This window comes from Somniosus microcephalus, chromosome 3, assembly GCF_052327205.1.
Source record: "Somniosus microcephalus isolate GS21.2 chromosome 3, FLI_Smic_1.0, whole genome shotgun sequence".
Lineage (NCBI taxonomy): Eukaryota > Metazoa > Chordata > Chondrichthyes > Squaliformes > Somniosidae > Somniosus > Somniosus microcephalus.
The window spans coordinates 112,756,520-112,769,135 of NC_140989.1; the positions used below are offsets into that span (position 1 = coordinate 112,756,520).

Genomic DNA, 12,616 nt, shown 5'->3' on the forward strand with positions numbered 1-12,616 from the left:
CGCTCTCTCTCTCCCCCCAGTCGCTCTCTCTCCCCCCCAGTCGCTCTCTCTCCCCCCCAGTCGCTCTCTCTCCCCCCCCAGTCGCTCTCTCTCCCCCCCAGTCGCTCTCTCTCCCCCCCAGTCGCTCTCTCTCCCCCCCAGTCGCTCTCTCTCCCCCCCAGTCGCTCTCTCTCCCCCCCAGTCGCTCTCTCTCTCCCCCCCCAGTCGCTCTCTCTCTCCCCCCCAGTCGCTCTCTCTCCCCCCCAGTCGCTCTCTCTCCCCCCCAGTCGCTCTCTCTCCCCCCCAGTCGCTCTCTCTCCCCCCCAGTCGCTCTCTCTCCCCCCCAGTCGCTCTCTCTCCCCCCCCAGTCGCTCTCTCTCCCCCCCAGTCGCTCTCTCTCCCCCCCCAGTCGCTCTCTCAGCTCTCTCCCCCCCAGTCGCTCTCTCTCCCCCCCAGTCGCTCTCTCTCCCCCCCAGTCGCTCTCTCTCCCCCCCAGTCGCTCTCTCTCCCCCCCAGTCGCTCTCTCTCCCCCCCCAGTCGCTCTCTCTCCCCCCCCAGTCGCTCTCTCTCCCCCCCAGTCGCTCTCTCTCCCCCCCCAGTCGCTCTCTCTCCCCCCCCAGTCGCTCTCTCTCCCCCCCCAGTCGCTCTCTCTCCCCCCCCAGTCGCTCTCTCTCCCCCCCAGTCGCTCTCTCTCCCCCCCAGTCGCTCTCTCGTCGCTCTCCCCCCAGTCGCTCTCTCTCCCCCCCCAGTCGCTCTCTCTCCCCCCCAGTCGCTCTCTCTCTCCCCCCCCAGTCGCTCTCTCTCCCCCCCAGTCGCTCTCTCTCCCCCCCAGTCGCTCTCTCTCCCCCCCAGTCGCTCTCTCTCCCCCCCAGTCGCTCTCTCTCCCCCCCCAGTCGCTCTCTCCCCAGTCTCTCTCCCCCCCAGTCGCTCTCTCAGTCGCTCTCTCTCCCCCCCAGTCGCTCTCTCTCCCCCCCCAGTCGCTCTCTCTCCCCCCCCCAGTCGCTCTCTCTCCCCCCCCAGTCGCTCTCTCTCCCCCCCCAGTCGCTCTCTCTCCCCCCCCAGTCGCTCTCTCTCCCCCCCCCAGTCGCTCTCTCTCCCCCCCCAGTCGCTCTCTCTCTCCCCCCCCAGTCGCTCTCTCTCCCCCCCCAGTCGCTCTCTCTCCCCCCCCCAGTCGCTCTCTCTCCCCCCCCCAGTCGCTCTCTCTCCCCCCCAGTCGCTCTCTCTCCCCCCCCAGTCGCTCTCTCTCCCCCCCCCAGTCGCTCTCTCTCCCCCCCCCAGTCGCTCTCTCTCTCCCCCCCCCAGTCGCTCTCTCTCCCCCCCCAGTCGCTCTCTCTCCCCCCCCAGTCGCTCTCTCTCCCCCCCCCAGTCGCTCTCTCGTCTCTCTCCCCCCCCAGTCGCTCTCTCTCCCCCCCCCCAGTCGCTCTCTCTCCCCCCCCCAGTCGCTCTCTCTCCCCGCCCCTCAGTCGCTCTCTCTCCCGCCCCCAGTCGCTCTCTCTCCCCCCCTCAGTCGCTCTCTCTCCCCCCCTCAGTCGCTCTCTCTCCCCCCCCTCAGTCGCTCTCTCTCCCCCCCCTCAGTCGCTCTCTCTCCCCCCCTCAGTCGCTCTCTCTCCCCCCCTCAGTCGCTCTCTCTCCCCCCCTCAGTCGCTCTCTCTCCCCCCCTCAGTCGCTCTCTCTCCCCCCCTCAGTCGCTCTCTCTCCCCCCCTCAGTCGCTCGCTCTCCCCCCCCTCAGTCGCTCGCTCTCCCCCCCTCAGTCGCTCGCTCTCCCCCCCTCAGTCGCTCGCTCTCCCCCCCTCAGTCGCTCGCTCTCCCCCCTCAGTCGCTCGCTCTCCCCCCTCAGTCCGCTCGCTCTCCCCCCTCAGTCGCTCGCTCTCCCCCCCTCAGTCGCTCGCTCTCCCCCCCTCAGTCGCTCGCTCTCTCCACACCTCTCGCTCTCTCTCGCTCGCTCTCTCTCTCCACATCTCTCGCTCTCTCACGCTCCCAGTCTCTCTCTCTCTCACGCTCCCAATCTCTCTCTCTCTTTCACGCTCCCAATCTCTCTCTCTCTTTCACGCTCCCAATCTCTCTCTCTCTTTCACGCTCCCAATCTCTCTCTCTCTCACACTCTCCATCTCTCTCTCTCTCACACTCCCAATCTCTTTCTCTCTCACACTCCCAATCTCTCTCTCTCTCTCTCTCTCTCTCTCACACTCCCAATCTCTCTCTCTTTCCTTCCATCTCTCTCTCTCTCTCTCTCTCTCTCTCTCTCTCTCTCTCTCTCTCTCTCTTCCCCCCAGTTAGTCCCTCTCTCTCTTCCAACAACAACATGCCCTCGAAAAGCCTCGGCACCGCTGGGCTCCCCCAGCTAGTATAATATATATATAATATAGAAAATAAAGCTGAAACTCTGGTACAAATACCTGGGGAACACAACCTGTCACATCTGCCCATCAGAGAATGTTTCCTTTATTCCTAATCTCGGTCTCCTACCTACCAACCAATTACTAGCCCATGTCATAAGGCTACCTCCATAGCTTTCTTATAGCTCCTTCTCTAATAGAAAAGTTGTACAAAAATCTTCAACTTGTGTGGCTCGTAATTGTCTAGTAGGCACTAGTTTTGAAGAACATACCTTCTATAACTGACAGTAATTGTGTTCCCCATTAGAAAATGCCATAGCAATTTGCATGCTAGGCAGTGTAATTTTTTGACTTCCTCTATCAGTTTGGTCCATTGCTGTTGTACTCTTCAGGGAAAAAAATCTCTCCCAGCAAATAATAGTATTTGACCGTCTGTTTCATTTCTTTCTTTCTTTCCTGTACTTCATAATTTCCTTTCTTCAGTGATCTCTACTATCTGCTACTTCTGAGCTGATTATCTCACTCTTCCATTTCAACTCTGGTGAGTGTTTGGAGAGCATGAACGTTTGTGTAACACCAATGCTATACTGACTGCACGAGTGAGAATGTCTAGTTAATTACCTTTGGTAAAATTCCAGTATTCTAATGGGGATTTAGAAAACTGTGTGGTGTACATTTTCTGCATTGATCAAATTAGTTAAGAGAAAAAAATTGAATTGGATCAATTTCAAATGTATTCCTGAAAAATTGTAATGTGCATGTTTGCTCGATTTAAAAAAAAATAAAAAAATAAAATAAATCCTCCTCCCCTCATCAGTGATCTCCCTGTTGCCTGCACATGATTTCCAATAATTTTGGAAGGAGGAACCAATTTCTCCAACTGCTCTGCTGATTTTGGAGAGTGAGAGATAAATGGTTAGTTTTTCTCTTCAGCTCTACCTCCATGAGATGCAGAGATCTTCTGATTAAATTGCTCCTAGCTGTGCAAGGTGATGGTGAATGATGGGTGATGAATTCTGGGGACACTATATCGGAAGACTTTCATTGGTTTAAATTGTAGGTTTGTCACCTTTAACCATTGCATTCTTCTTGAATATTGAAGAAACAATATGTTAATTTTTCTAAAAGATATAGAAACTGTTTTCATTGCAATTATTGTGTTCATTATCACTCCTGCTGTGTTGTCAGGTTTGATTTGCTATTTCCTAAGCATAGATTCTATTTCCCATGTGCAGATTAAAAAAAGAAAGACTTTTCTTATTTTATATAGCGCTGTTCACAACCTCAGGATGCCCCAAAGCACTTTACAGCCAATGAAGTACTTTTTGAAGTGTAGTTACTGTTGTAATGTAGGAAACGCGGCAGCCAATTTGTGCACAGCAAGCCCTCACAAACAGCAATGTGATAATGACCAGATAATTCTTTTAGTGATGTTGATTGATTTCCAGTCTTGCGTAATGAAAGGCGAGTTATCCTGGCCCACCCATTGTGGCAATGAGAGCAAGTTGACCACCTGCCATCTTAGTGTGGGAATTGTGCAGCAAGAAAAATACAAAATCACTCCATACCAGATCAATTTAAAGACTTTATTTGGATAATTAGCTTTTCATTTTTGGTTCTGACATTACAAAGCTATGGTACATACAATAATTAACCCATACCTCTGTCCCATGCAGATAAGGCAACTGGATCCAGTTCATCACTGTGTTCGCCTTAGAAGATTAGTGCACCAAAATGTGGAATGCTATGTTCCTAACAGATTGGACTACATACAGGAACAGGTAACATTTGGCGCAATACTTAAAAAAAAAAAAAAAAAAAAGTTCTCCCTTCTCTCTTGAAGGCACTATTCATACTGGGAGGTGTAGTTCCTTGGATACCAGCAGCCTTCAGGCTATTCTTTGCATGAACTGCAGGCTGTACAACCATGGAGAGTATTGTAGCCAGAATCAACACTCTCTCTCTCTCTCTCTCTCTCTCTCACCAGACATCCATGCACACAAGCACTTTGCAGCAGGAGTAATAGTAATTAGAAAGAAAGAAAAAACATGATACCATGCTGTATCACGTCATCGGTATGCCTCAAAGATTTTCATAACCAACGAATCACTGTTATGTAGGCAAATGTGGTAGTCAATTGTACACCGCAAGATCCTACAATCAGTAAGTGAGATAAAAGACTAGTTAATCTGTTGTTAGTGGTGCTAGTTAAGGGAAAAATGTTAGTCAAGGCTTTTCAGCAGGCAGGGGCCTCAATTTAATATTTCATCCAAAAAAAATCATGTCCAACATTGCAACACTCCCTCAGTACTGCATTGAAGTGTCAGCCTAGATTACGCGCTCAAGTCCTGGCGCGCAGTTTGAACCCACAATCTTTTGACTCTAAGGTAAGAGTGCTACTGACTGAGCCAAGCAGGAAATGTGGCTCATTTTTTCCCAGATGCGCTGAGGTTAATAGCAACATTTTAATTGCTGATCAGCTGAGATTGGCTAACTTAGGACACACTAAGTATAACTGGAACTTTCTGCGCTGTATGGTTTAGCACGACATTAGTTGATACTTTTTATTCACTAGGTCATTTAAGGAAGTTGTCAATTATTACTTTATTGGAATATAACATTTTGCTTTCTCAAACAGCTGTTCAGATCCCTTTAGTTTGGTTTCTGCCCTCCCCGTGGTACTAAGACAGCCTAGTCATAGTCACCAATGCTATCCTCTATGACTGCAATGTGTTATCCTTCTTCATTTTCCTTGACTTTTCTGCATATCTTCTTTGATACAAGTCAACCATACCATCTTCCTTCACCACCTCTCTTCCTGTGGGATTGTCCACTCTTACACTGCTGTACTTAGACAGGACATCTCCAGAAGCAGCTGCTCCTGCCCCTTCCTGGTCACCTTCTGCAAGGATCCATCCTTCAGTTCCCCATTTCATCTAATGCTGTCCCTTGATTATGTCATCTATTGCTACAGGGTCAGCTGAAAGCTCACTTGTCACCCACTCCATGCTACTTTCTCCAGATGAACGAGGTTGTATGCAACCTCTATGACATATTTAACACCGAGCTGAACTTCAAGCCCCATATCCTATTCATCACCAAGACCACTTACAACATTGTCCACTGCCACTGAAACACTTATAATTGCATTTTGTCACCTCAAGGCTCCATTTCCTCAATGTCCTTGTTGCTATCCTCCTGCCCACCACTCTCTATAAACTCCAAATCATCCAAACGTCTGCTGCCCAATTCCTGCCCTATACTCCTCCTACTTGCCCATCACCATCCACACTGGCCCTCTATTGTCCAATGCATTAAATTTAAAAATCCTTTTCCTAACCCACAAATTGCTTCATAGCTCCTCCTTCCGATACCTCTGGAATCTTCTGCAGCTTTTTTGTACCGTTTGACTCTGACCACCTTTCCATTCCGCCTCTCTCCATTTCATTGTCGATGGCAAAGCTTTCCGCCATTTCAGCCCTACGTTCTGGAACTCCCTTCCTTAACCCCTCAATCTCTCCATTTCTCTCTCCATCTTTCAAAGCCATCTCAAAACCCAGATCTTTGACAAAGCTTTTGGTCACCTCTCCAAAATCTCCCATAAAGGTGTAACATCCATTCCTTTAATTTGTGTAGTGCCTTGGGAGGTTTTCTATCTTAAAGATGCTACATACATACAAGTTATGTCCCAGATCCACTTTCTTAATTTGGAATGAAGACTGCACCTATTTAACTCATCTTAACCTTAATTAGATAGATATTTTCAAAGTTTTACAGCATTATTGGGAAGACAGTTGTGTCCCTGAAATTGAATTAAAAAAGTTGTGATATCTTGGGTATAGAAAGAGCTTTAGCATCTTTTAGAAGATTTCAGTCTATAGCAACCAATTGCATCATTTTTAGGAGTAAGGAAGATTGATATTCTCTCTTTTTTTGGTGCAGTTATTTGACGAAATAGAAATTATCACCATGAATATTTACCACATGCAGCTTGAGAGGAGAGGAACTGAAACTGCCTTTGGTAAGTGGTTAAAATTATGACTAGTGCTTTGTCAAACTTTTTTCCTAATTTATTTAAGGAACATTGGGTTTGGTTGTGCAGTATACCACCACAAATCTTGAGAGCCGCTCAGCCGAGTACTGCAGGGTGCCTCCTTAGCGGTCCAGGCAGCACATCGCAGGCAGGATGTCAAAGCCTTAGAGAGGGCGCAGATGAGTTTTTCCAGAATGGTACCAGGGATGAGGGATTTCAGTTATGTGGAGAGACTGGAGAAGCTGGGATTGTTCTCCTTGGAGCAGAAAAGGTTATGGGGAGATTTGATTGAGGGCACTACAAGTGCCATTAGGGATCCAAAATGGCATCTGTGGCGCGCGCACATACTTCTGGCGTAAAGTGTGCCAGACGGCATCTTGGTAAGTGTGTTAGCACACGCACAGTTAACGTCCGCTGGAAGTATACAGAGCGGACCATGTCGTCAGCCAGTGTGCAACACTGAGTTGACACCAGTGCTGCCATTTTGGAGCTCCACACTCCAGCTGCGAACTCCCTTAAGCTTGCACAGCTGAACAATCGCCAGCGCTATTTGAAGGGATCATCCGTTACTTACAAGTTAGTTGCCTGGTTGATTTATTCTGGCTGTTGCTGCAATCCTGCACATTTTTGGTGCTTTCCATAGTTGTTCCAAGTTTCAAAAGTCCACAGGGAGTAGTGTGGCAGGTGCTGAGTACTTTTTGCTAACTTCAAGGCTCCTGCACAAACCAGCTGCTCCCAGACATGGGTGGACTAGTAGGCCTTCCTCTTGGAATCGAGCATGACTGGGGGAATCGAGCATGACTGGGAGAATGAGCAGAGGCCACGCAAAGCAGGAAAAGCTGCTAGAAAAGGGAGGAGGAGGAGTGGGAGAAGGGCTCTTAGCAGGAAGCCATATCTACCAGGGTATTCAGGGAGCAATTCTCCTACGTGACCCTCAGTGACAGCCAATGTTTGAGACGACTGCGTTTCACTAAGGAGGTCCTCACTGAAATCTGCCAACTGCTGCAGCCACAACTCCAACTTCAGAGCAGGGCAGGGACCGCATTGCCAGTGAAGGTGACCGTGGCCATGAACTTTTATGCGTCTGGCTCCTTCCAGGTTGGTGCTAGAGCTATTGGCAACATCTCTGTGTTTGCCGTCCACTGTTGCATAAGGGAGGTCACTGAGGCTCTCTATTCAAATAGAGAACTTCATTTTATTCCCTCTTGGCAGAGAGAAGCAGACAGAGCGAGCATGAGGGTTTGCAAGGTTTGCAGGCTTTCTCATGGTGAAGGGTGCCATTGACTGCACGCACATTGTTTTGTGGATACCGCATGTCAACTCTGCCATCTACCAGAACTGAAAGGGATTCCACTCCCTCAATGTGCAGCTGATGTGTGACCACAGGCAGCGCATCATGCAGGTCAATGCCCGGTATCCTGGCAGCAGTCATGATGCCTTCTTTCTACAGCAGTCCACTGTGCCAGCTGTATTTCAGCCACCATGGCAAGCCAAAGGGTGGCTACTGGGTGATCAGGGCTAGCTGCTGACGACATGGCTCATGACTCCGGTTTGCGACCCCTGCACACGTGCGTAGCAGGTGTACAACGAGAGCCGTGCTACCAGAAGAAATCTGATGGAGCAGACCATTGGCGTACTGAAGCAATAGTTCCACTACCTGCACTGCTGTGGAAGAGCTGTCTGAGCGGGTCAGAAGATTTGTGGTGGTATGCTGCATAACCTTGCCATCATGTGGGAACAGCCCTTACCAGCAACTATCGGGCGAGAAGCTGAGGTGGGGGAAGAGGTGGCGGCAATCTAGCCAGCCCCTTTCTGCCCGGGCTGTACGTGAGGCACTAATTCGAGTGCGATACCAGTAATCTCAACCCCAATTCCCCATTTACTAACAGTACCACACTCCTTACCTTCCCTCTGTCACTGACCATCACATTGTCCTTTTGGCCAAAATGCAAAAAGCCAACACAAAATATACATTCCAATTCAAATTTATAAATTAAATCATGCCATATTACATACAAAATCAAGCTAATCACACTTGTGCATTCCCTTAGTTGCCTGTTTTCTATGTGCCTTTGCCTCTCCTAGTGCTCCTATGCAGTGCTACCCCAGTGGCTGCAGCATGACTGGTGAAAGGCTGCTGACTTGCAGTGGAGGAGACTGCAGATGGCCTTGGAGGACTACCTTGAGCAGCTCTGGGCCTAGGAAGCCTGGCTTCAGACTGCACCATCTCCGCATGGGCGGCAGCAGTCTGGCTTGGCTGGCTAACAGGCAACAGCAAGGGCACTGGTGAAATGGCAGCGGTGAGATCACGAATGCTGTCTTTGTGAGAGAGGACAGCAGGATTGTGTTCCACGGAGCCACTGCCACACCCCCGGGGCGGCGCCTCAGCAATGCACTAATCGGTTGGAGGACAGATAGCTGGACTGCTGTGACACCCTGCAAGCCCCTTTCAACACTGGTGTCCATAGCCATTATGGCAGCAGTCTGAGCTTGCGTGGCAGCATAGAAACATAGAAGATAGGAGCAGGAGTAGGCCATTCGGCCCCTTGAGCCTGCTCTGTCATTCAATTTGATCATGGCTGATCATCCAAGTTCAGTACCCGGTCCCTGCTTTCTCCCCATATCCCTTGATCCGTTTAGCCTTAAGAAATGTTAGTCTTCGTAATGGCGACCATGATACCATTGTCGATTGTTGCAAAAACCCATCTGGTTCACTAATGTCCTTTAGGGAAGGAAATCTGCCGTTCTTACCTGGTCTGGCCTACATGTGACTCCAGACCCACAGCAATGTGGTTGACTCTTAATGCCCTCTGAAATGGCCTAGCAAGCCACTCAGTTGTAAACAACCGCTACGAAAAACAATAAGAATAAAACCGGACAGACCACCCGGCATCACTGTGGCTGCAGTGTGTACCATCTACAAGATGCACTGCAGCAACTCGCCAAAGCTCCTTCAACAGCACCTTCCAAACCCGCGACCTCTACCACTTAGAAGGACAAGGGCAGCAGACGCATGGGAACATCACCACCTACAAGTTCCCCTCCAAGCCACACACCATCCTGACTTGGACCTGTATCGCCGTTCCTTCACTGTCGCTGGGCCAAAATCCTGGAACTCCCTTCCTAACAGCATTGTGGGTGTACCTACACCATATGGACTGCAGCGGTTCAAGAAGGCGGCTCACCACCATCTTCTCAAGGGCAATTAGGGATGGGCACTAAATGCAGGCCTAGCCAGCCAGCGACGCCCACATTCCATCAATTAATTAAAAAAAAATATATATCCAACTCCTTCTTGAATATATTTAATGAATTGGCCTCAACTGCCTTCTGTGGTAGAGAATTCCACAGGTTCACCACTCTCTGGGTGAAGAAATTCCTCCTCATCTCTGTCCTAAATGGCTTATCCCTTATCCTTAGACTGTGACCCCTGGTTCTGGACCCCCCGACCATCGGGAACATCCTTCCAGCATCTAGTCTGTCTAGTCCTGTTAGAATTTTATAAGTTTTGATGAGATCCTCTCTCATTCTTCTAAACTCCAGCGAGTACAAGCCCAATCGACCCAATCTCTCCTCATACGTCATTCCTGCCATCCCAGGTATCAGCCTGGTGAATCTTCGCTGCACTCCTTCCATGGCGAGGACATCCTTCCTCAGATAAGGCGACCAAAACTGCACACAATACTCAAGATGTGGTCTCACCAAGGCCCTGTACAACTGCAGCAAGACATCCTTGTTCCTGTACTCAAACCCTCTCGCTACGAAGGCCAACATACCATTTGCCTTCTTAACTGCCTGCTGCACCTGCATGCTTACTTTCAGTGACTGGTGCACAAGGACGCCCAGGTCTCGTTGCACTTCCCCTTCTCCCAATCTATTGCCATTTAGATAATATTCTGCCTTTCTGTTTTTGACACCGAAGTGGATAACCTCGCATTTATCCACGTTATATTGCATCTGCCATGCTTCTGCCCAATCACCCAACCTGTCCAAATCATCCTGGAGTTTCTCGGCATCCTCCTCACAGCACATGCGCCCACCCAGCTTTGTGTCGTCTGCAAACTTGGAGATATTACATCTAGTTCCCTCGTCCAGATCATTAATATATATTGTGAATAGCTGGGGTCCAAGGACCAATCCCTGCAGTACCCCACTAGTCACTGCCTGCCACTCGGAAAAAGAGCCATTTATTCCAACTCTTTGCTTTCTGTCTGCCAACCCTGTCTGCCAACCAGTTCTCTATCCAAGTCAATACCTTGCCCCCAATCCCATGTGCCTTAATTTTACACGCTAATCTCTTATGTGGGACCTTATCGAAAGCCTTTTGAAAATCCAAATACACCACATCCACTGGTTCTCCCTTATCTATTTTACCAGTTACATCCTCAAAAATTCCAGTAGATTAGTCAAGCACGATTTACCTTTTGTAAATCCATGTTGACTTTGTCCGATCCGGTCACTTTTTTCCAAGTGCTCTGCTATTACATCCTTTATAATGGACTCTAGGATTTTCCCCACTACCGATGTCAGGCTTACCGGTCTGTAATTCCCCGTTTTCCCTCTACCACCCTTTTGAACAGTGGGGTAACATTAGCTACCCGCCAAGCCATGGGTACTGTTCCAGAGTCTATCGAATTTTGGAAGATGACCAGCAATGCATCTACTATTTCTAGGGCCACTTCCTTAAGTACCCTAGGATGTAGATTATCAGGCCCTGGGGATTTATCAGCCTTCAATCCCATCAATTTCCCTAACACCATTTCCCTACAAATACTGATTTCTATCCGTTCCTCCCTTTCATTAGACCCTATGTTCCCCGACATCTTTGGGAGGTTATTTGTGTCCTCCTTTGTGAAGACAGAACCAAAGTATGTATTTAATTGGTCTGCCATTTCTTTGTTCCCCATTATAAATTCCCCTGATTCTGACTGCAAGGGACCTACGCTTGACTTCACCACAGTCTGAGCTTCCACTGCAGCACTCAGACTTTGGTGGAAGCTGCTTGGAGCTATCCAATTTATACCCCTTAGCCTCTGTTTATAAAGCGAAGGAGTCCAAGGCCTAGAAATTCGGTGGCTCCCCGTTTGGGGCACCAAGCTCGCCTGGGCGCCGGAATTACTGCTCCGGGTGGAGCCGCTTGCGCCAGCCCGATATTCAGTTTCAGCGCCCCAAACGGAAGCGGGGCGCTGCTCGAGGCGCCCCGCATCCCTCATGGGGCGCTGCAACTGAATATCGCAGCGCCACACGCTGCGGCACGGCGCGCTGCGGTGCTGCAGGCCTTCCTCCCCTTCTTAAAGGGGAGGGGCCTGCACCAGCGCGATCGGTGATTGCGAGTGCCGGCAAAAGAGCCCGACACCGAGGAGAAGTGCTGGGCTCGTTGGACACAGCCGACACTGCCCGGCGGGGAGGGGGGGGCCCTCAGGAGGCCGGGGATGGCGGCGCGAGGAGGTGCTGGCAGGCGGCCAGCAAAAAAAATGGCCACCCCGCACCTCCCCTTTAATTAGCGTCATTACCGCCGCAGGTAGGCCCCCCTGAACCGGTCGCAAATTGCGACCGGCATTACAGCAGGGGGCGCGACCAAATATCGCGATCGGGGCGGTAGCGGGGCGCTGCGCACACCGATGACGTCATCGGTGGCGGCGCAGCGCTACATGCTAACGCCGCCATTAGCGCCCCGCTAAATTTCGCGGGAGGCGTGGCCAACGGCTCTAAACCCACTAAGTGCCCTCTTTGGGCACTAACTGGTGGCGCAGCCCACCGAATTTCTAGGCCCATATGTTTTTTTTAACAGCCTGCTCAACTTGCCTGCCACCTTCAAAGATTTGTATATGTGAACCCCTAGGTGTCTCTGTTCCTGCACCCCCTTTAAAATTGTACCATTTCATTTATATTGCCTCTCTTCAATTTTCCTACCAAAATGCATCACTTCACACTTCTGTGCATAAAATTTAATCTGCCATGTGTCTACCCATTTTACCTGTCTGGCTGTGTCCTCTTGCCATTTTAATTTTCCGTCCACTCCCACTCTGTCCTTGGCCTCATGCACTGTTCGAATGAAACACGACAAACAGCATCACATCTTTCGACTAGGCGCTTTACTTCCTTCCGGATTCAACATTGAATTCAACAATTTCAGACCATAACCGCTGCTCCCATTCTTACGGACAGCAGGTGCTTGTAACGTTCTGCTGTTGCCATTTACAGTTCCCATTACATAAGAACACAAGAAATAAGAGCAGGAGTAGCCCATACGGCCCCTCGAGCCTG

The 12,616-nt window shown here is 50.0% G+C and overlaps 1 protein-coding gene across 3 annotated transcripts in view; it reads left to right on the forward strand.

The window, feature by feature from the left end:
• LOC147121264 (rho guanine nucleotide exchange factor TIAM2-like) overlaps positions 1-12,616 on the forward strand; it is a 433,746-nt gene that overhangs the window by 254,398 nt on the left and 166,732 nt on the right. For 2 of the 3 annotated variants that reach the window (XM_085981489.1, XM_085981486.1), the window contains 2 exons: positions 3,993-4,097; positions 6,259-6,337. In XM_085981489.1, coding sequence (XP_085837615.1) covers positions 3,993-4,097; positions 6,259-6,337 — 184 coding nt within the window. Of the gene's footprint in view, positions 1-2,214; positions 2,858-3,992; positions 4,098-6,258; positions 6,338-12,616 lie in introns of those variants that run through there. The other variant, XM_085981487.1, reaches the window with a different exon arrangement.